Source organism: Somniosus microcephalus, chromosome 9 (assembly GCF_052327205.1).
Source record: "Somniosus microcephalus isolate GS21.2 chromosome 9, FLI_Smic_1.0, whole genome shotgun sequence".
Taxonomy (NCBI): domain Eukaryota; kingdom Metazoa; phylum Chordata; class Chondrichthyes; order Squaliformes; family Somniosidae; genus Somniosus; species Somniosus microcephalus.
Window position 1 is genome coordinate 17,063,795 of NC_140995.1, and position 22,740 is coordinate 17,086,534.

The 22,740-nt window shown below is 45.1% G+C and overlaps 1 protein-coding gene across 6 annotated transcripts in view; it reads left to right on the forward strand.

The window, feature by feature from the left end:
- LOC147112280 (myelin transcription factor 1-like protein) overlaps positions 1–22,740 on the forward strand; it is a 568,764-nt gene that overhangs the window by 529,200 nt on the left and 16,824 nt on the right. For 4 of the 6 annotated variants that reach the window (XM_085996413.1, XM_085996412.1, XM_085996416.1 and 1 more), the window contains 2 exons: positions 19,384–19,487; positions 21,211–21,249. In XM_085996413.1, the coding sequence (XP_085852539.1) occupies positions 19,384–19,487; positions 21,211–21,249 (143 nt within the window). The remainder of the gene's footprint in view (positions 1–19,383; positions 19,488–21,210; positions 21,250–22,740) is intronic. The other 2 variants (XM_085996415.1, XM_085996417.1) reach the window with 1 other exon arrangement.

Below are 22,740 nucleotides of genomic sequence, written 5' to 3' on the forward strand. Positions count from 1 at the left end.
ATGATCTTATTGAATGGTGGAGCAGGCTCGAGGGGCCGAATGGCCCACTCCTCTTATTTCTTATGTTCTTATGCTATATAATATTAAGTATTGAATAAATTTTACAATGGACCAAAAATCAAAATAGTCCCACGTGTAGATTTATTTTACAAAGGCTGGGGAAGCTATAAACATGTCCAAACCTACTATTATATGGCACGTAATAACCCAGATGATTTACTGCACATCACTATGAGGTTGATTTCTACCACCCCCCACTGGATGAGAATGAAACGGTCGTGCTATGAAAATCGCAGCGCTGAACTTATCGCCCTGTTCCTGCTCCCGGTCCACCTGCCGCCATTTTGTCGGGTGCCTTGTGAAAGGTGGCCAGAGTGCCCACCTGTTTCAGGTGGGAGCGGACTTGTAATATGTATGTCGGGGTCCTGTGATGCAAAAGGTCCCCAGTGCAATTTTGAGATACCAATGGAAGGAGCATTCAGCGTAGAGTGACCTAACCAACAGTGCTTAAAGGAACCTCTGCCAGTTGCTCATAAAAACAGCAAAGGTAAGTTGTAAAAAGATTTTTGTGGGACGAGGAAGAGAATGCTGCTCCTTGCCCCACAGAAATCTTTCCGCCCACTGCCTGCCCCTCCACATCACCCTCCTCTGATTGCACCCCCCCCCCGCCCCCCACAAACCATTAGCTCTGTCTTGTCTCCATGTAGGAGCCAGCCGATTTCCTTCTGTCCCCACCCAAAATGTCGATCGCCTGTGAAGCTCACGTGCTTATTAAAATGGTTCAGGCCTTTCGCCAATAGCACAGCCCGAGTGAAAATCAGCCCCTATATTTCCCTAATTGTACAATTTCCTGTCATAAGACTGATTAGAGCCTTAACCCCAAGCAGAAGGTTTTGTCTTCTTATACTATTTTGATATCATAACTTAGTCTCACGTAATGTCTCAAGTAGGGTAAGAAAAAGATCCTTTGGCTATTCATGTAACAGAATTTTTAAAAACCTTCTGAACTGTTTGAACCTCCAACTTTAACCTCCTCGTGTTTTTGAAGGAGAGAATTTATAGAGGAACTTTAATGGTATTACTGTACATGCAAATATGCAGTTGTCCATGCTATGTACAAATGTGCAAAAAATACATTATGCAGCTGAGCTAGACAGGATTTACGTTATAGACAGAAGTAAACATTCTGGCTGTAAGAAGTAAATATATTTAACAAGTCCCTATTAATCAATGAAATGAATCACTTTTGCTCTTTAATTACGACAGCTAAATGAAAATCCGCACTTTCTTTAATTCATTCATGGGATGTGGGTTTCGCTGGCAAGGCCAGCATTTATTGCTCATCCCTGGTCACCCTTGAGAAGGTGGTGGTGAGCCGCCTTCTTGATCCGCTGCAGTCTGTGTGGTGAAGGTACTCCCCCAGTGCTGTTAGAGAGGGAGTTCCAGGATTTTGACCCAGCGATGATGAAGGATCGGCGATATACTTCCAAGTCAGGATGGTGTGTGACTTGGAGGGGAATTTGGAGGTGGTGGCATTTCTTGATATCACATGGAGTGAATCGCATTGGCTGAAGACTGGCTTCTGTGGTGGTGGGGACCTCAGGAGGAGGCCGATATGGATCATCCACTCGGTACTTCTGACTGAAGATGGTTGCAAATGCTTCAGCCTTGTCTTTTACACGAGTATCATTAGACCGCTACAGACAATGGGTTAAGTAATCCAGATCAAACTCAGAATTAAAAAAAATACAACTTCATTTTCATTTGGTCTTCCTTCTCAGAATTCCACGATTCACCATTTGTTCCGTGTGAGGTAACTTTTTCCAGGCTTCTGACAGTGTCATTTTCAATCTGGCCTCTCGGAGATGCACGAGAGTTCCACAGGACAATATTCTCCAGCTTTGCCTTTCTCCATGTGGAGAAGTTATTGGGCCTTACCTCAAACATCTCCAGGAAAGCCTGGCCATGATTGAGAAATCACTATTTGAGGCATCTTGGAAGCAAAACAACAGTCCTGCCCTCACACTTCCGCCTTTGATCGCCTAAAACATCCATCCTCATGGTTTACTGCAATCCCCCCCCCATCCACCACCTTAAACATTCACTCCCTCCACCACCGGTGTACCGTGGCTGCAGTGTGTACCATCTACACGAAGCACTGCAGCAACTCGCCAAGGCTTCTTCAGCAGCATCTCTCAAACCCACGACCTCTTCCACCTAGAAGGACAAGGGCAGCAGGCGCATGGGAACACCACCGCCTCCAAGTTCCCCTCCAAATCACACACCATCCTGACTTGGAAGTATATCAGCCGTTCCTTCATCGTCGCTCGGTCAAATTCCTGGAACTCCCTCCCTAACAGCATTGTGGGAGTACCTTCACCACACGGACTGCAGCGGTTCAAGAAGGTGGCTCACCACCACCTTCTCAAGGGCAATTAGCGATGGGCAATAAATGCTGGGCCTTGCCAGTGACGTCCGCACCCCATAAACGAATGTTTTAAAAATTGGAAAGCAAACAGACTCTTCATCACCCGATTGGATGTTTCTTTGACTGTGTTTTTACCAATCTCCAATATTTTTATGACTAATCAATGAACGCGTGCCAAGAACATTTTTTAAAAACACTTTTTTTTTTTAAAAGCTACTATGATTTTTCTCCAGGGTTGCTCGCAGCAGTGTCCTGGAGATTAATCTTGAATTCCTGGAGATTCCGGGACGATCCTGCAGGGTTGGTGACCCTGGTGTGGAAAGAAAACAAAATGGACAGGGGCTAGGTTTGCCGTGGTTATAGGGAAACGTGCCTGGGGAAGAGTAGCCAGTCGTGGGGGGGTGGGGGGGGCGGCGATGGAAGAGCACATAAGAATGTCAGCCAGGGATAGGAAATGAGGGCAGAGGGAAAAGGGAAAGTGAAGTTATGGGGGGTGATTTATCCTTGGGTTTAGCATCTATGTAGCACCTACAAAACCAGGTGCGACATACAGAAAAATTGAGACTAGTCATTTGGCCCTGTTCTGCGCCTGAACAGCACTGCGGTAAAAATTTCCTGCGTGACTTTTCAGGTGGCTAAGCCCACTGTGGCTGAAGAGGGCGCAAGCAATGTAAATGTCCGAGACCTTTGCACTCAGGTTTCCTGCTCTACCGCCGAGTACAGTTCGGGCCATACTGCTCGCAGAAATAGCTGGCGTAATAGCTTCCAAGGCTGCTGTTTCAGAGTTATCTGCCTCAAGGGATAGGCTGGTGTTGGCAAGAAAGTTCTTTATTTTTGGCTTTTTGAACAGATAGGGATAGAAACATAGAAGATAGGAGCAGGAGTAGGCCATTTGGCCCCTCAAGCCTGGTCCGCCATTTAATGAGATCATGGCTGATCATCCAAATTCAGTACCCTGTCCCTGCCTTCTCCCCATATCCCTTGATCCCTTTAGCCTCAAGAAATATATCCAACTCCTTCTTGGATATATTTAATAAGTTGGCCTCAACTGCCTTCTGTGGTAGAGAATTCCACAGGTTCACCACTCTCTGGGTGAAGAAATTCCTCCTCATCTCAGTCCTAAATGGCTTACCCCTTATCTTTAGACTGTGAACCCTGGTTCTGGACTCCTCCGCCATCAGGAACATTCTTCCTGCATCTAGTCTGTCTAGTCCTGTTAGAATTTTATAAGTTTCAATGAGATCCCCTCTCATTCTTCTAAACTCTAGCGAATATAAGCCTAATTGACCCAATCTCTGTTCATACGTCATTCGTGCCATCCCAGGTATCAGTCTGGTGAATCTTCGCTGCACTCCCACCATGGCAAGAACATCCTTCCTCAGATAAGGCGACCAAAACTGCACACAATACTCAAGGTGTAGTCTCACCAAGGCCCTGTACAACTGCAGCAAGACATCCTTGCTCCTGTACTCGAATCCTCTCGCTATGAAGGCCAACATACCATTTGCCTTCTTAACCACCTGCTGCACCTGCATGCTTACCTTCAAGGACACCCAGGTCTCGTTACACTTCCCCTTCTCCCAATCTTTTGCCATTCAGATAATAATCTGTCTTCCTGTTTTTGCCACCAAAGTGGATAACCTCGCATTTATCCACATTATACTGCATCTGCCATGCATCTGACCAATCACCCAACCTGTCCAAATCATACTGGAGTTTCTCTGCATCCTCCTCACAGCACACACGCCCACCCAGCTTTGTGTCGTCTGCAAATTTGGAGATATTACATCCAGTTCCATCGTCTAGATCATCATTAATATATATTGTGAATAGCTGGGGTCCTGGCACCGATCCCTGCGGTACCCTGACCATATATATGCTCCGCGCAAACTGGAATATAAAGAGAACCCTCACAGTCCAACCATCTCCCGCCTCCTGTTCCTGCACAAGCACTCTTTATGCCCACACTTGAACTCACCTGCCGCGGTTCCCGAACCTACCGCTTGGCACAACAGTATCACCCCTTCACCAGTTCCTTCCAAGGAAAACTGCGGAGGAGCCCAAATGCTGCTTGGGGTCTTGCTAATGTCACAGCATGAACTCATTCGTGGGCGATGGAACCTTCACATTAACATGAAGGCCACTGGCGTACAAAGCTGGTGCACATCAATTAAAAACCTACCACAAGTCATCACAAGCTGGCACTATAAAAATCCTGCCCTATTACTTTTTTTTTTTTTTAAACTGTGTCTGTCCTGGGGCCTCGTGTATTTGCCCTTTAGATGTTTTTGCTGCCTGTAAGGCCCAAACTGCTCCCAATCTTATTGGGCCAGAAATTCGCGGCCAAAGGCGTGAGTGCGCTCGGGGTACTCACGCATCTGGCCGTTGGAAATGCCGGCGTTCAGCATGAACAGCGCATGCGGGGAACGCCGGCATTTCCAGACCACGAGCGCGTGCGACTGCACAGGCAGCGCTTGCGCAGTGAACTTCGTAGATTTCATTCATGAAATCCGTGAGGGTAAGTCCTCAGAAGTTACACTTGAAAAAAGCAAGTGTAAAGTGGTTCATTGGCTGCGGAGGAAGAAACATTTTATCGTGGAGCTTCTGAAATGCAATATTTTTGTTTGGGAAAGGGAGGGAAGTTATTTTAAGAAATTTTAAGTAAGTTTTAAAGTTAAAATTTTTTTTTTTTTATAAAAGGGTTTTCAGAACGGTAGGTAGAAGGAGCAATTGTGGCTGTGTGAATGGAATGTGAGAATGAGTTATGTATGTATGTCCACATATATTCCTTTACGTATATGTATGTATGTTTTATATTCCTTTACTAATGTGTATGAATGTATGTTTTTAATTATGATTTTCCAATAAGTTACTTTCTCTGAAAGTCATAATTAAATAATACATTCATACACATAAGTAAAGGAATATATACATAACACGCAAAGGAATATATACAGACATACATACTTTCAGAAGCTCCACGATAAGAAATATCTTCCTCCGCAGCCTCTGGAGCAACTGTACCCATGCTTTTTTCATGTGTAAGTTGTAAGGACTTGACCTCACTGAAAGCAGTAATGAAAGCGGCAAATTATACTGCGCACGCGCTGCCTGTGCAGTCGCACGCGTTCTGCCTCTGAACCCCTTCGTTCAGAGGACAGGAAATGCCGGTTTTCCCCAAAAGCACTGTGCATGCTGAAAACCGGCATTTCATCCGGCCAGATGCGCAAGTACCCCGACCGTACTCGCAGAGTTGGAAGGGAATTACTGGGCCAACATTTTACATGTCAATAAAATGAAAAATTTAACAATTGCACGACTTGCCCCCTCGCATCTGCGACTGAGGGTCCAAGGAGGTGCATTGCGCAAGAGGTCATCATCGTACGTATCCTCACACTGTTCCCTTTGGGGAACTGTATGAAGTGGTGGAAGGATTTATGGCCGTGATTAACGCTCATTCCGTGACCGTAACCATCTTTGAACCAGCCATTAGGGTGGTTAGTCCTATGGCGGGAGGGTTTTACGGGCTCCCACAACCCATCTGAGGGGGGGGGGGCCACCAACACCCACGGACGCAAGTATCCCGCTGGATGTCCACCCAGAATTTAAAGTTGGAACTCCGACTCCACTTGCCGGGACTGTCTGGAGTGGGGTTCAAAACCCTACTCCTTCTGGCCCAGCGGCGGGGATGCTTACTGCTACGCAAAAGGCCCACTCCGCACAAAAGGTGACACCCATATGTTTCCTGTGCCTTTTCCCTCCCCGTGACTGGAGCCCTATGCTGCCATTTCACGTTGCTAATCGGATTGGGCCTTTGTCATAGCGGTAGGATCCCCGCCGCTGGGCCAGATCAGGGTAGGGTTTCGAACCCCGCTCCAGACAGTCCCGGCAAGTGGAGTCGGAGCTCCGGCTCTAAATTCTGGGTTGACATCCAGTGGGATATTTGCGTCCGTGGGTGTGGGTGGCCCCCCCTCCTTGCATAGCTTGTGGGAGCCCGTAAAACCCTCCCGCCATAGGACTAACCGCCCTAATGCCTGGTTCAAAGATGGTTACGGTCACGGAATGAGCGTTAATCATGGCCATAAATCCTTCCACCACTTCATACAGTTCCCCAAAGGGAACAGTGTGAAGACACGTATGACGACGACATTGCTAAATAAATAAATGGAATTAAAAAAATTCTTTTAGGGCTTTTAAAAGTCTTTAAATTGCTTTAATTCTGTTTAAAACTATTTCAGATTACTCAAAATAATGTAAACATTTTAAAAAGTTTATAAAAGTTACCAAAATCTTCAAAAAACTTCCAAAAACCTATTTAAACTGCTGCTTTGCATGTAAAAATGCTTAGCAGCTTGACAGAAACATTGGGGGCGTGTCCAGTGAAACTGAGACCTCAAGGGGCGTGTCTCACTTGCACTGCATGCTCCTGGCTTCGCGCTGGCTGCACTCCTGGGCGGCGTGACGTCATACGCTGCCCGGGATTCTTCTTCTGGAAACACCAATTCCAGGCGTCCCTGGAGCTGATCGGCAGTAGCGCGGGGTAAGTGCAGAAACGGGGCTGCAAGCCCCGTTCACCAATTTCTGGCCCATTGTCTTCACTGGTATATGCCCAATAAGAGTGCTTCCAGCAGCAGCAGAAATCCACCCTCTTCATTATAATAAGGGCCAGCAGGAAATCCCAGAGCTCCATTATTTCCCCGGGTGCAGCACACACATTGCCCCTGAACAGCGCTCGCCCAGGACATTCAGCCACATGAGAGCAGATACACTGGAGATGGGAACTAAATGAAAGGGACTGAGATGATTGGAAGGGTGGGAAGAAACAACAAACGTATTGTATTCTCACAGTGCCTTTTGTATTGGAATGGGTGCCCCATTCATAGTCAATGCGGTCCATAATCTTCTGAATAAGTGCAATACAAATTAAAGATATATTGTGAAATTTCCCTATTTTAAATGTCTACGTCACTTCTCACAATATGCCAACACATATAAAATGATACTAAATTTGAATGTTTATGGAAAGAAACTTTAGTAAAAGGAACATAATGGGTAAAACAATATGTCCAGATTTGACAAGATGCTCACCATAAGCATCAGCAACAATAGTAGTAAGCCTAAGGACTGGGAGAGTTTTAGAATCCAGCAGAGGATGACAAAAACAAAATTATAAAAAGGAGGAATTTCTTCACCCAGAGAGTGGTGAACCTGTGGAATTCTCTACCACACAAGGCAGTTGAGGCCAACTTATTAAATATATTTCTTAAGGCTAAAAAGATCAAGGAATATGGGGAGAAAGCAGGGACAGGGTACTGAATTTGGATGATCAGCCATGATCCCATTAAATGGCAGAACAGGCTCAAGGGGCCGAATGGCCTACTCCTGCTCCTATCTTCTATGTTTCTATGTTTCAACCAAAGCTTACCAACCTGTGAAATGTACAAAACATGGCCTCTATGTTGGTCTCCCTCGTAGCTCAGTTGGTAATGTCCCTGGTATGGACCAAAACCATAAAAAACAGCTGATCTCAGGTTAGAAGTATGCTATTCTTATGTTACATTCATATTAGGGTTCCTAATAATCTAACACTGAATGATAAAGGAAAAACAATTTGATTTATAATGGTTTTAAAGAACTTCACATTCAGCAGTTCACTGTTAGCTTACAGACTCTTCTTATCAAGTCTTGATCTACCAGGTTGCTTAATTGCAACATCAGTACAGCACTTACTGCTGTTAAGTGAACATCTCTACATTATCATATACTCAAACTGATATTTCAGTACAGTAGGGGCACTACAGTTGGCCTCAACACCCTTGGCTAGGGAAAGGAAAAAAAAACTGCCACGGTTTCTGCTGCTGATCACTATCCAATGAGGTGAGGACAAACTCAGGCCCAGCTCTGGTGCCCCAGGCAGTGAATTCCCCACCATCAGTCAATAGGGCCGATAGTCTGAATGGATTTTTCCCCCTGGGAACGCATAGCAGGAATTTACAAATGTACTCATAGTATTACAGCACAGAAACAAGCCATTCAGCCCAGCAGGTCTATCCCGCGTGTATGCTCCACAAGAGCCTCCTCCCATCTTACTTCATCTCACCCTATCAACATATCCTTCTATTCTTTTCTCCCTCGTGTGTTTATCTAGCTTCCTCTTAAATACATCTATGCTGTTCGCCTCAACCACTCCATGTGATGGTGAGTTCCACATTCTTACTGCTCTCTGAGCAAAGAAGGTTCCATCCAGTGGATTCCTTATTGGAATTATTAGTGATTATTTTATATCTATGATCCCTAGTTTTGGACTCTCGGACAGGTGGAAACATCTTCTCTACGTCGATCCTGTCGTACCTCTTCATAATTTTAAAGACCTCTATCAGGTCACCTCCCAGTCTTCTCTTTTCTAGAGGAAGGACCCCCAGCTTGTTCAGTCTTTCCTGAGAGTCGTAACCAATCAGTTCTGGTATCATCCTTGTAAATCTTGTTTGCACATTCGCCAGTGCTTCTGTATCCTTTTTGTAATATGGAGAGCAGAACAGTGCACAGATTGGGCTGTAACAGTATAGGATTGTTAGGCTAGTAGTGTGCCGCCAACCATATTGGTAAAGGCTCTTGTATAGGCGCACAGGCATTCGGCCCTTGACATGTGCAACTAAGGGGACTGTCGCCTGTTTGATGCCCCCTTTTCCAAATTTCGTTAGTGACTGACCACAACATGCGCCATGCATGATGCGGTTAGTATTCTCAGGCACTTGGCGGCCAAACCGGCAGTCCTTGGCGGCTGCCTCCCCGATGGTAAGTTTTTTTTATTTGTTCACTCACCTTACGGTGGAGCCGGGAGGATCAGGACCACTCACCCTCCTTCCAATTGCCTCCTTCAACCCTGCTTTACCGCCTTAGCCAGCACCTAATCCGGCTGATCTTCATCCTTGCGGCGTGCTGCCGATGCAGCTCACCAGTCGTGAACAAATTAGGCTGGTGGACCAATTTTGTGTGGTCCTGCCGCCGGCCTCATTAGGCGCGCGTAGCATGCGCTGCACTGGGATCGCGCCCCAATTTGGGCGTTATCCAGTTTCTAGGCCGATGTTTTTAATTTAACAGTAGCGTATATGAGTAAGTCGAATTCCTGAGGTGAGTTATCCTGGTGAACCACCATTCCTTACCATATTAGTACTACACTTACAATTTTGAGTAAATGATTAGTAAATTATTCTAATTTTTTTTTTTAGAAGTATGGCCTGGATTTTGCGGTCAGCAGCGAATTAACGACGCTCGCCGTTTACCTCGCTAACGGCTGCTCCCAAAGTTTTTGCGGGCTTTTGAGCTGAGACTTGCTCTACTCGGGCATCTGATCCAGCGCAGCGCCCTCTGCAGCGGATCTGTGGCGTCTGTGAGCAGGACAAGACACAGCAAGGCTCTTCAACCAATCAGATTGAAGAATCCTCACTGAGACACACAGGGGGGAGTTTTTCAGGGGGTCAGCGGGCGCGTTTGGTGGCGGGTCAGGTGGTCTCCCAGATGTTGGGTCTGTCATTGCTGAACAGACCCAAAACCAAGCGGCAGGGGTGGCAATTTAGATCGTTAACAGATTGTTAAGAGGCTCTTAAATAGTATTTTAAGCTTACCTTTAAATTTTACATGTTCTCCCACGGGTTACAAGCTGCTCGGGGATCCCATTAGCTCAGCATGTCGTGAGTAGATTCAGCATTGAATTAACTGATTACCTGACAGCTGCAAAAGTGGTACAAAAGCTCCCATCTCACAGCGGTTCACTTTCCAAGCTCAGAAACTGTTGCTTACTGAATTTGGAAGACAGATTGATCTTTCTGCAGTTTGCAAGTGTGTGGAGCCAACTCTCTATCCAGTGTCACCTCATTGGAACAACCTCTCTCACCACTGACAGATTTGCTTCTGTCACCTCACCTTCACCTGCCATCGATTACATCAGAATGGGTACGGTTTACACTCTCTCACCTTGGTCCTCAGAATCTAACCACGATCAGCCCCAGCACCAGCAGAACCAGGCACACCAGCAGCAACAACAACAGCAAGAGTGCCAACCTTCTCCTCAACCACCTGATGTTGTACAGGGCAGAGGGCATCAGCGCAGGGCTGGACCGCACCAGAGGCGATACCCCCAACACAGGGTTTACAGGCAGAGGATGAGCTTCCGCAACATGACTGAGCAGCAGTGCTTCAGGAGGCTCAGCCTGTCACACCAGGTCATAAGAACATAACATAAGAAATAGGAGCAGGAGTCGGCCATTCAGCCCCTCGAGCCTGCTCTGCCATTCAATATGATCATGGCTGATCTTCTACCTCAACTCCACTTTCCTGCACTATTCCCCATATCCCTTGATTCCCTTAATATTCAAAAATCTATAACTCTCTGTCTTGAATATACTCAACGACTGAGCCTCCACAGCCCTCTGGGGTAGAGAATTCCAAAGATTCACCACCCTCTGAGTGAAGAAATTTCTCCTCATCTCAGTCCTAAATGGCCGACCCCTTATTCTGAGACTGTGACCCCTGGTTCTAGACTCCCCAGCCAGGGGAAACATCCTCCCTGCATCTACCCTGTCAAGCCCTGTAAGAATTTTGTATGTTTCAATGAGATCACCTCTCATTCTTCTAAACGCTAGAGAATATAGGCCTAGTCTACTCAATCTCTCCACAGAGGACAATCCCCCCATCCCAGGAATCAATCTCGTGAACCTTCGTTGCACTCCCTCTAAGGCAAGTATATCCTTCCTTAGGTCAGGAAACCAAAACTGTACACAATACTCCAGGTGTGGTCTCACCAAGGCCTTATATAATTGCAGTAAGACGTCTTTACTATTATACTCAAATCCTCTTGTAATAAAAGACCAACATACCATTTGATTTCCTAATTGCTTGCTGTACCTGCATGTTAACTTTCAGTGATTCGTGTACAAGGACACCCAGGTCCCTCTGAACACCAACATTTCCCAATATCTCACCATTTAAAAAATACTCTGCTTTTCTATTTTTCCTACCAAAGTGGATAACTTCACATTTCTCCACACTATATTCCATTTGCAGTGTTCTTGCCCACTCACTTAGCCTGTCTATATCCCCTTGAAGCCTCTTTGCATCCTCCTCACAACTTACATTCCCACCCAGGTTTGTATTAACAAACTTGGATATATTACATTTGGTCCCCTCATCCAAATCATTGATGTAGATTGTGAATAGCTGAGGTCCAAGCATTGATCCTTGCGGTACCCCACTAGTTACAGCCTGCCAATCCAAAAATGACCCGTTTATTCCTACTCTCTGTTTTCTGTCCGTTAACCAATCCTCAATTCATACTAGTATGTTACCCCCAATCCCATGAGCCCTAATTTTGTTTAATAACCTCTTTGTGTGGCACCTTATCAAATGCCTTCAGAAAATCCAAATACACCACATCTACTGGTTCCCCCTTATCTATTCTGCTAGTTACAACCTCAAAAAACTCTAACAGATTCGTCAAACATGATTTCCCTTTCATAAATCCGTGCTGACTCTGCCCAATCCTATTATTATTTTCTAAGTGCCCTGTTACCACATCCTTAATAATAGATTCTAGCATTTTCCCTACTACTGATGTCAGGCTAACTGGTCTGTAGTTCCCTGTTTTCTCTCTCCCTCCTTTCTTAAATAGTGGGGTTACATTTGCTACCTTCCAATCTGCGGGAACCGTTCTAGAATCTATGGAATTTTGGAAGATGACAACCAATGCATCCACTATCTCTATAGCCACCTCTTTCAAAACCCTAGGATGTAGGCCATCGGGTCCAGGGGATTTATCGGCTTTCAGTCCCATTAATTTCTCTAGTACTATTGTTTTACTAATACTGATTTCTTTCAGTTCCTCATTGTCGCTAGACCCTTGGTTCTCCACTATTTCCTGGATTTTTTTGCGTCTTCTTCCGTGAAGACAGACACAAAGTATTTGTTTAATTTCTATCCCATTTCCTTATGCTCCATTATAACTTCTCCTGTCTCAACCTGTAAGATCGTGGTGGACATTTGCAGATTGCTGGAGCAAGAGCTGCAGCCCAGAGGAATGGGTGAACACCCCTTACCAATAGTTGGCAAAGTCACCCTTGCCCTCAACTTCGCCTCAGTCTCCTTGCAGGCATCTGCAGCATGCATTTGCAGCATCTTGCAGGCGGCCACCCACAGATGCATCACACAGGTCACCAATGCTCTCTTTGACAAGTCCGCCAATTATATTGGCCCGGATATTCCGATCCCTACGGGTGTGTACGCTCTGTGTATCCACCCGTAGGGACATTGGAAATGCCGGTTTCAGGCATGCACAGCGCACGCGCTGAAAACCAGCATTTCCGATCTGTCAAGAATGCTCTTGACAGATCCTCCGCCTGCCCTGGAGAAGGGCCTCTGTGGGCGGATAGTTCTGCTCTCTGGAGCACCTCCGCCCGCAGAAAACCTTTAGAATTCTTACGTAAGGCCTGCTTTTACCAGGATAAGAGTTGAAAAAAAGTATTAACATAGAAACAAAGAAGATAGGAGCAGGAGTAGGCCATTCGGCCCCTCGAGCCTGCTCTGCCATTCAATTCGACCATGGCTGATCATCCAAATTCAGTACCCGGTCCCTGCTTTCTCCCCATATCCCTTGATCCCTTTAGCCTTAAGAAATATATCCAACTCCTTCTTGAATATATTTAATGAATTGGCCTCCACCGCCTTCTGTGGTAGAGAGTTCCACAGGTTCACCACTCTCTGAGTGAAGAAATTTTAAAAAAAATTTCAGTCATTTATGATTTCAAAATACCTTAAAAAAAGGTAAGTTTATTTTTAGCCCTGTCAAAAACTTTAATTATTTTTTCAAAAAATTAAATTTTTGTTTAAAATATTTAATTTATTGTAATTTCAACTAATTTTAAAAATGTGATTAAAAAAAAATTATTTAATGTTTTACAGTGTTTTTAGGTTGATTGCCATTCATATATTTGACAGGTCTATCTGTCAAGTGTATGAAGGGAGATTCCCTTCTTTGATTGGCTCCCCATGGCCCACGTGATCCCAGGGACGCTTGCGAACCGCTTGCGCCTCTGGGATACGTGGGCCCTGCGTACTTGGAGTTCGAGAGGCCCAGGATCGGAATTATATGCACCTCGGGAGCCCTCCAGTGTTGCTGAGCATGCGCTTGGCTTTGCGGCTCTGGCTGGCTCCCCACGGGTGCAGGGCGTCATCGACGGGACACGTGGCCATCAGGGCACTCCATCATAACCCAGCAGTCTTTGTCAACCGCAAGGGCTCCCACTCCCTCAATGTGCAGCTGGTCTGCAACCATAGGAAGATCATCATCCATGTGTGCGCCAAGTTGCCTGAGAGCTACCGTAGCTCTTACATCCTGCGCCAGTCCACCATACCTCAGCTCTTCGCACCTCCAAACAGTCTTTCTGGCTGGCCGCTTGGAGACAAGGGCTGTCCACTAAAGATATGGCCCATGATACCTTTGAGGAGGCTAACAAATGAGACTGAGGAACATTGCAATCAAAGCCTCATCTCCACCAGAAGTGTCATAGAGCTGACAATAGGGTTGCTTAAAATGTGCTTCAGATGCTTCGACAGATCTGGAGGAGCCCTTCAGTACGCTCCAGCCAGGGTCTCCAGAATTGTAATGGCCTGCACAACACAGCGCAGCAGCGAGGATTAGCGCTGCATGAAGAACAAGGCGCAGAGCGCACAGCCTTTTCAGAGGGGGAGGAGGAGCATGAGTTTGAAGACGAGGATGAAGAAGACCTGGAGGAGCCGGCAGTCCCAATGCCACCAGTACACGACCGCATTGCTGCCCGTGAGGCCAGGAATCACCTCACCATGGCCAGATTTAGTTAATTTCACATTCCACAGACATGTGGCTGCCACATGTGTTGGCATATAAAGCATCCCTACAATGGGAAGAGAACCTCCCTGCGTGCTCTGACTCCCTCCACAAGAACCTGGAGAGAGTCATCGCTGAAGTGAGGAGCAGCCCTCTGCCTTTGCAAACTCATTTTCACCTCAAAACAAATTATGTCTGCACTGCAGCCTGTCAAGAGAAGAAGTGAAATGAAATGGGGCCATGGGCCATGACGTAAGAAAACTACTAGGCACTTGGTCTAAGCGTTAAACAAAGCTTTAATCAACTGTTTTACAACATGGAGGTCTAGTTGTGTCCTTCACTAGTTCCTGTTAAGAATGTCCTGCGCAAGCTGGGCCCATGCCCGAGTATTTATACTCTCCCTGGACAGCGCCACCCGTAGGCCGCTCAGTATTATTTCATAAGTCTTTCTTTCATGAATGACTGATTCATGTCAGGCCCTTTAAATATACCGGCACCAGAAGTGTCAGCGTTGACCTCACCAGACACCGCACCTTATAATTGGGTCGGGGAACGCGAAGGGCGGGCTGAACAAGGCCCATTACGACAAAAAAAAAATTTCAGCGGGATGAAGACGGCAGGGGGCTCATGGCCCACCAACGACCTCTCCCGCCGTGAACCTGCCCAGGTTGGGGAAATCGCAGCCACAGAGTCTAAACCAGGAAGTATCAAGCAGGAAGTATAAATTAGATTTAAATCATGTACAGAAAGCAAAATAAAGATTGGGAAAGACCGATGGGATTAAGAGAGTAAAAAATATATATTTTTTAAAATCTCCAACACTAATTAACTTCTGAAGGAATGAAACTTCACACTTGTAAAATTAAACTTTCATGGCCAGAGAGGTTGTTTGGCAATAATTATTACCATGCCGTTAAAAAATCACTTACTTCTGATTGCACCAGCCCTAACTTTTTCTGGCGTGTTTAGTGGGGAACTAGTGGGCAAGTGCCCCAACTTCACACCATTGCATTGATTTCAGTGTCGAGATATCGGCGAGGACTGTTACAGCGCACCCTGTAGAGGAGCGGGGTATCTCTGACAGCAACTTCCAGTTTTCCCTGTTTAACTGCGCATGTGCGGATGCCAGAAGTTGCAGTCCAATTTACTCCGTTATAATGTTAGCCTCACCGTTATTCTCCAGACAAAATCTGGGCCTGTGTGTTTTGCTTAGTAAACGTGTGCTCATTACTGTTGAGACCATCTGGTCTGCCTCATAATATATGCAAATTGTTTTGTGATGGAGCCTCCCCCAGAACATCAGCTTGTTAATACATAGGGCAGGATTTTAATTGGGCCGTGGAGACGGGATTGGAGGCGTGTGGGGGGTTAAAATCCTGAAATCGTAGTTAACAGGCAGTTTTTAGCCTAATCCCTATTTTTATTGGTGAAGTGTGGGATTCCCGACGGCTCCAAACCACGCCAAGTTAGCGAGGCGGGCCGTCGGGATGAAGGGCTTGGAGGGGTCGAGATGTCCGGTGTTCAGTTGAGTGATGGATGCATGAGTGCAGAGGTAAGTGTGTTTGGTGTGTGTAAAGTGTTTAAAGAACTTTTACTTACATGTACTTACCTTTACAGCCTTCCTTTGTTCAGGTCTCGGGAGTCCCTCATCTCACCGGCACAGAAAGCAGAATGGCCGCGATCTGTCAAAATCTGCAGCATTCAGCTTTCTGTTCCGGAGAGATCTCTAAATCAGCTTGAGAGGAAGGAATTAACTTGGGAGTACAGATTGTCAGTCAAACAGCTGTCAAACGCTGATAGTTCATCTGTCAAAAGCTTTTGACAGATGAAATGTCAATCTGTGACGTCACCTGTTGCCGGGTGGCCCTTAATTGGCCTGCTGAGCCCGCTGGGCGGGCTCAACAAGGTCAATCAAGTGAAAATCGCGTGGGTTGGCCACAACTCGATGGAGGCGGGACTACAACCCCGAAAGTTGTAGTCCCGCCTCCTACACGCCTCCTCAATGAAAATCCTGCCCGATGTTTCCACCTGTCCAAGAGTCCAAAACTAGGGATCAGAGTGTAATATTCAGATCATCGGGCGCTTAGGAAAATGTGTTGCTGCTGAAACCTTCATTTGTTACTGCTGAGGAAAACGTGCTGGGTAGCAAGGAAAGAGGCAACCAGAGATATTTCCAATTGTTTCTGGCAGTTAGATTAAAAAAATAGGCTTGAGGTTAAGTGAGTGGGCAAAGATTTGGCAGATGGAATATAATGTGGGAAAATGTGAGGTTATCCACTTTGGTAGGAAGAATTTTTAAAAAAGCAAAATATTGGGCCTGAATTTCTGATCGGAGGCTTCCTGCGAGCGGACGCCTCCGATCTGGAAAAAATCTACGCACTTACCTGCTGGCTCCGTAGGTCCCGAGACTTCCAATCCTGGGCCTCTCCTGGTCCGCGCGGGCAGAGGCCCAGGTATCCCAGGCAGTTCGCAAGCGTCCCTGGGATCACGTGGGCCACCAATCAAAGAAGAGAATCCCCCTGCACACTTTTGACAGGTCTCTCCGCACTGATCTGTCAAAAGTATGAATGGGGATCACTTAAAAAAGTTAAACATTAAATACATTTTTTAAAAATCACGTAATTAAAATTAATTAAAATGACATTAAATTTAATATTTTAAACAAAAATTTAATTTTTTGTAAAAAAATAATTAAAGTTTTTTACAGGGCTAAAAATAAACTGACCTTTTCTAAAAGTATTTTTAAATTATAAAATCAGCGAAAACATTTTATTTTTTTATTTTTTGATCTCTTATGCTGGTAAAAGCAGGCCTTATACAGGCTTTTACCAGGCCTAAGATTTGTAAGGGTTTTCAGCGGGCGGAGGTTGTGCAGAAAGCGGAACTCTCCCCCCGCAGAGGCCCTTCTCCCGGACAGGCAGAGGATCTGTCAAGAGGATTCTTGACAGATCGTAAGTGCCAAGTTTTAGTGCATGCTCTTCGCGCGCCTAAACCCGGCACTTGCGAGGCTATGGGTGCGTACGCACCCGGGGGGGGTTGGAAAATCTGGCCCATTATTTAAATGGAGAGAGACTACAGAATGCTGCGGTACAGAGGGATCTGGGAGTCCTCGTACATGAAACACAAAAAGTTAGCATGCAGGTACAGCAAGCAATTAGGAAAGCAAATGGAATATTGGTCTTTGTTGCAAAGAGGATGGAGTATAAAAGTAGGGAAGTCTTGCTACAACTGTACAGGGTGTTGGTGAGACCACACCTGGAGTACTGCGTACAGTTTTGGTCTCCTTATTTAAGGAGGGATAGACTTGCATTGGAGGCAGTTCAGAGAAGGTTCACCAGGTTGATTCCTGAGATGTAGGGGTTGTCTTATGAGGAAAGGTTGAGCAGGTTGGGCCTATACTCATTGGAGTTTAGAAGAATGAGAGGTGATCTTATTGAAACATATAAGATTCTGAGGGGGCTTGACAGGGTAGATGCTGAGAGGATGTTTCCCCTCATGGGGGAATCTAGAACTAGGGGGCATAGTTTCAGAATAAGGGGTCGGCCATTTAAAACGGGGATGAGGAGGAATTTCTTCTCTCAGAGGGTCGTGAATCTTTGGAATTCTCTACCCCAGAGTTGTGGAGGCGGAGTCATTGAATATATTCAAGGCAGAGATAGACAGATTTTGAAAAACAGGGGAGTCAAGGGTTATGGGGAGCGGGCGGGAAAGTGGAGTTGAGGCCAAGATCAGATCAGCCATACAATAGCAAAATACTGCGGATGCTGGAAATCTGAAATAACAACAGAAAATGCTGGAAACACTCAGCAGGCCAGGCTGCATCCATGGAGAGAGAAACAGAGTCAATGTTTCAGGTCTGTGACCCTTCATCAGAACTGGAAAAAGTTGGGATGTAACAGGTTTTAAGCAGGTGCGGAAGCAGGGAAAGGGGGGGGGGCGGAGGGGAGGAAGGAACTAGAGGGACGGTCTGTGCTGGAGTGGAAGGCAGGAGAGATTAAATGCTGCAAATGGGGATGGCAGAATCATCAACAGCTGCCGCCTGAAAAAATGGAGGCAGGGCTTATAGTCTGAAATTGTTGAACTCAAAGTTGAGTCCAGAAGACTGCAAAGTGCCTAATCGAAAGATGAAGTGCTGTTCCTCGAGCTTACGTTGAGTTTCGTTGGAACAGTGTAAGAGGCCGAGGACAGAGGTGTCAGAGTGGGAGTGGAGCGGAGAATTAAAGTGACAGGCGACCGGAAGCTCGGGGTCACCCTTACGGACTGAACGGAGGTGTTCCGCAAAGCGGTCGCCCAATCTGCGTTTGGTCTCCCCAATGTAGAGGAGACCGCATCGTGAACAGCGAATACAGTATATTAAATTGCAAGAAGTACAAGCACTGTACAGCCTTCTGGACTCAACATCGAGTTCAAAAATTTCAGACCATAACCCCTGCCTCCATTTTTCGGGTGGCTGTCGATGATTCTGCCACCCCCATTTGCAACATTTAATCTCTCCTGTCTTCCATCAGATCATTCATGATCTTTATGAATGGCGGAGCAGGCTCGAGGGGCCGAATGGCCAACTCCTGCTCTTATTTCTTATGTTCTTATGAGTGGCATTAGCAAGGCTCTGAGTTGATGTTGATTAAAGCATATCTGTAGTTATAATGGCTGCTGCTCCAAGAGAAAGTAATGTTGGAAAAAAAAGATAAAGGAAAACCAGCAGTGATGAACATGCAGCAAGTTTGAACGTTCACACTTTCCGTTTTGTGATTTATTTTTGATTATACCTGGATCAGACTGGCACATTTTAACTCCACTAATGAATATGAATTCACAAATCAAGGGATGTTTTTAAGGGGATCCGTCAGTGATTCCCCCCCCCACTAACAATTTAAGATTGTAAAAATTTGTCAATATTAGCACTTCCATAAACACAGGTGAGCAACAATATAGTGTTAAGATTAAAGAAGGAACCTCAGGTTGATATTTTTATTTTGTTAGAAAACATCAAAATGATGGATTATATAATATCTCGGTGAGTAAAATTTAAATTCTGAACTGTGTGTAGTAATTCAACAATTGCCTGTGATTTTTAACTTGTAATTTTATTCCCTAGGGATAGAGAACGATGAAGAAATCAAGCAGCTGGATGAAGAAATTAAGGAATTAAATGAATCTAATTCCCAGGTGGAAGCAGACATGATCAAGCTTAGAACCCAGGTAGCATTTCTTTTAAAATCTCAGCGTTCTGTGCATGCCCAAAAAAGCCCAGCCCTTCTAGCAAAAGGTGTGGTGTGATATCAACCAAAAAAAATCATCTAGCACAAAATCGAATCGGATCCAGCAGACTGCTTCCTGGGTCTCTCCATTGCGAACCCATCCCTCCCCACCCATTCCCCACAACCCAAACATGGGCAGGTTCCTGGACTTCCTCCCAACAACAGCCCATCAGTGCCTGCAACTGGTGTTAGCCCAGCTCCCCGTCATTTGGCCAAAGTGCATTGAAGCGATCCGAGAGAACCGTGCACCAACCAAAGGCAGAACCGAAGAATCTGGTTAAAAAAAAAAACCTGGTCTCTGTTCCTGCCTACTGCCTCTGGCTGGTCAGCAATACAATCCACATAGCTCGTGCACCAAGTGTGTGTGGGACATGCTCCAACCATCGCAAGTGGAGCAGCTCACTAAGCTGTAACTACCTATCAGACACTAAATATGCCGCGGTTATACGGGCTAGTGGTCTGAAACAGTCACTGCAGAGTGTGATTTGCAACTGGCCACACCCGCGTTACGCCGCAGGTTGCGGAGCCGCCTTCTGGGGACCAGGGCGGAGCTCTGCTCCTGGTCGCAAACCCGCCAATGTTTTTTTTCCAAAAGTGTGAGTGGGAGTATTAGCTTTCTTAAAACATTACTTGGGTTTATTTTTTTGAAAATGCTCAAATGGTTCAAAAGAGCGACTGAGCACTTTTTTTTTTAAACCCCAGTGCGACAGCGCACTGGAGTTAACCTAATGCGGCATCAAGCCCAAACAGTGTGAGTTAGCCTCACGGAACTGATCTCGCTGCTGTGATCCAGAGTCAAATCGGGGCCTGACTTGAGAGTTATACTGTCACTTTAGTGTCGCTGAAAAGGGGAAGCTACTTCACAGTGACATAAAAGAGACAATATGACTACACCCTCAGTGGTCAAGTGGATCAGCAGAAATGAACACTACGACTGCTCCCATGAAATGGTCTCCAAGGACATTTGGTACACAAGTCACTATAAAACTTCCGATTAGGCACTTTACAGCCTTCCGGACTCAATATCGAGTTCAACAATTTCAGATCATAACCTCGGCCCCTATTACATTTTTACATATATTTTTTATCCACACCTTTGTTTTGGCCCTTTCCCCCCTTTTTCTCTCTCCCACATGGCAGCTGTCTCCCATTCTGCCAGCGCATTTCACACCTAATCTAGAGCCGTCTTTTGTCTCTCCACTAGTCCTATCACCATCTCGTCTGGTTTTGAATACCTCTTAATGTCTCTTCACTTCTCTTTTGTTCTCTCATCCCCATTTCCCAGCCCCCAAACTGGCCTTTTAATCTGTTTCATTTCCTGTGTTTTTTCAGTCCTGACGAAGGGTTTCGACCTGAAACGTTAACTCTGTTTCTCTCTCCACGGATGTTGCCTGGCCTGCTGAGTTTTTCCAGCATTTTCTGTTGTTATTTCGGATTGCCAGCATCCGCAGTATTTTGCTATTGTCACTATAAAACTTGCTCGCTTTCACACTGTACTTTTCATTTTGTATACTGTGGAATGAATATACGTACAAAGTATTGTAGCCAAAGAATAATTGCAAAAACAAGTCTCAAAGTACTCGTCAGCTGAAATTCTCTATAATAAATTACTTGAATATTATATCATAGAAAGCATTTATTCATTTATATTTTCCCTCCTTTAGGTCCCCCACACCATGCATCAATCCCTGGCTGAGAGGGGGGTAGGTGATCTGCTGTCTTTGCCACTTTGTAACAGGCTACTCAGAGCTCTTCCGGAGTGTCCCAGGTTGACTTGCATGATGGCGTTTTAAGTCTGAGCCGGTGGGGAAGCATCTGCTGGCCTTTGCTCTGTAATTCTCACAGTTACCTGGCTGAGATCACCAGATGTGAACCCACTTACTACCACTCAGCAGTTTAGTGAATTACTAAACCGGCACCAAATGCATATTCTTATCAATATTTAGAAAATCTGCTAAAAAAGGAAGGAAATTGTGTTTTTTTTTTAATTTACAAGGAAGTAGTAGGGATAATCCTCAGTGTATGAAGCTTCCTAGGCCACCAACAAAGAAGGATGTACATTCACAATTGCCCCCCTCCCTTACTATATTTTATAGAAAAATAACATGCTTAACTATTTTTGTACAACCTGGGACTGGATGCAGCATTATCAGCCCATCAGCTTCGCCAGACAAGGTGGATAGATCATCACATTAACCACGAATGGGACACTCTAACTGCCAAATTGCCATTGATTAGATTCCAGTGCTAAACTGCCCGAAATTGATTGCCTTCCATTAGACAATTAATCAATTACTTGGCTCCAGCCACAGACACACACTTTTCTTTTCAAGTACTCTTATGGTGGGATGCTGATGGCCTGATTTTCACAAAGCTGGCATAGACACATGCTTTGAAATTACTGTTGGCAATATTAGCAGATCAAACTTTTAACATGTTGGTATGATATTCCTTTGTCCATTATTTTTAGCAGGGGCATTAATTTGTTTATTCCAACTGGATTAATAAGCTGATAAGATAGTGGACCGAGGAATGCCATAGAGAAGGGTTAAGTATCCGTCCACTAATGTTGCCAACACTCATTTCCAGGCTATGGAGGAGCAGTTTTTAAATGACAGGCCATCCAAAACACAAAAGCAGCTGAATTAGGCAAAAGTCAAGAATTTATGAATTAACCCAGGCTGACCCAATTCAATTCCCCTTGGCCTTGAAATTACACTGAACAAAGATTAGCATACGGGCACTTACTGCATTTGCATGCAATTCCTTTATTCACAATTCTAATGAGGGTGCTAAATCGTTAAAAATAAAGGAATTGTGTCGGAGCGTGCTAAGCATTTATACACTAATAATCTTCACACAGCAGAATTTCAAGGCCTTTGGCTTCTGAATTTGGTTGGGAACGTTTCCCTATTTTTTGATCATATGTTACATTTTGGATTACTAATTAGCATTGCATATTTTTTTGGATAACTAATTGTATTATTTTTTGATTACTAATTGGTATTATATGCTTTTTATTTAAGATGACTAATTGGTATTGTATATTGTACCTTTAAGATTACTAATTGGGATTGTATGTTTTACCTGTAAGATTACTAATTGGCAAAGTATGCTTTACCTTTAAGATTACTAACTGGTATTGTATGCTTTACCTTTAAGATTATAAATTGGTATTGTATACTTTACCTTTA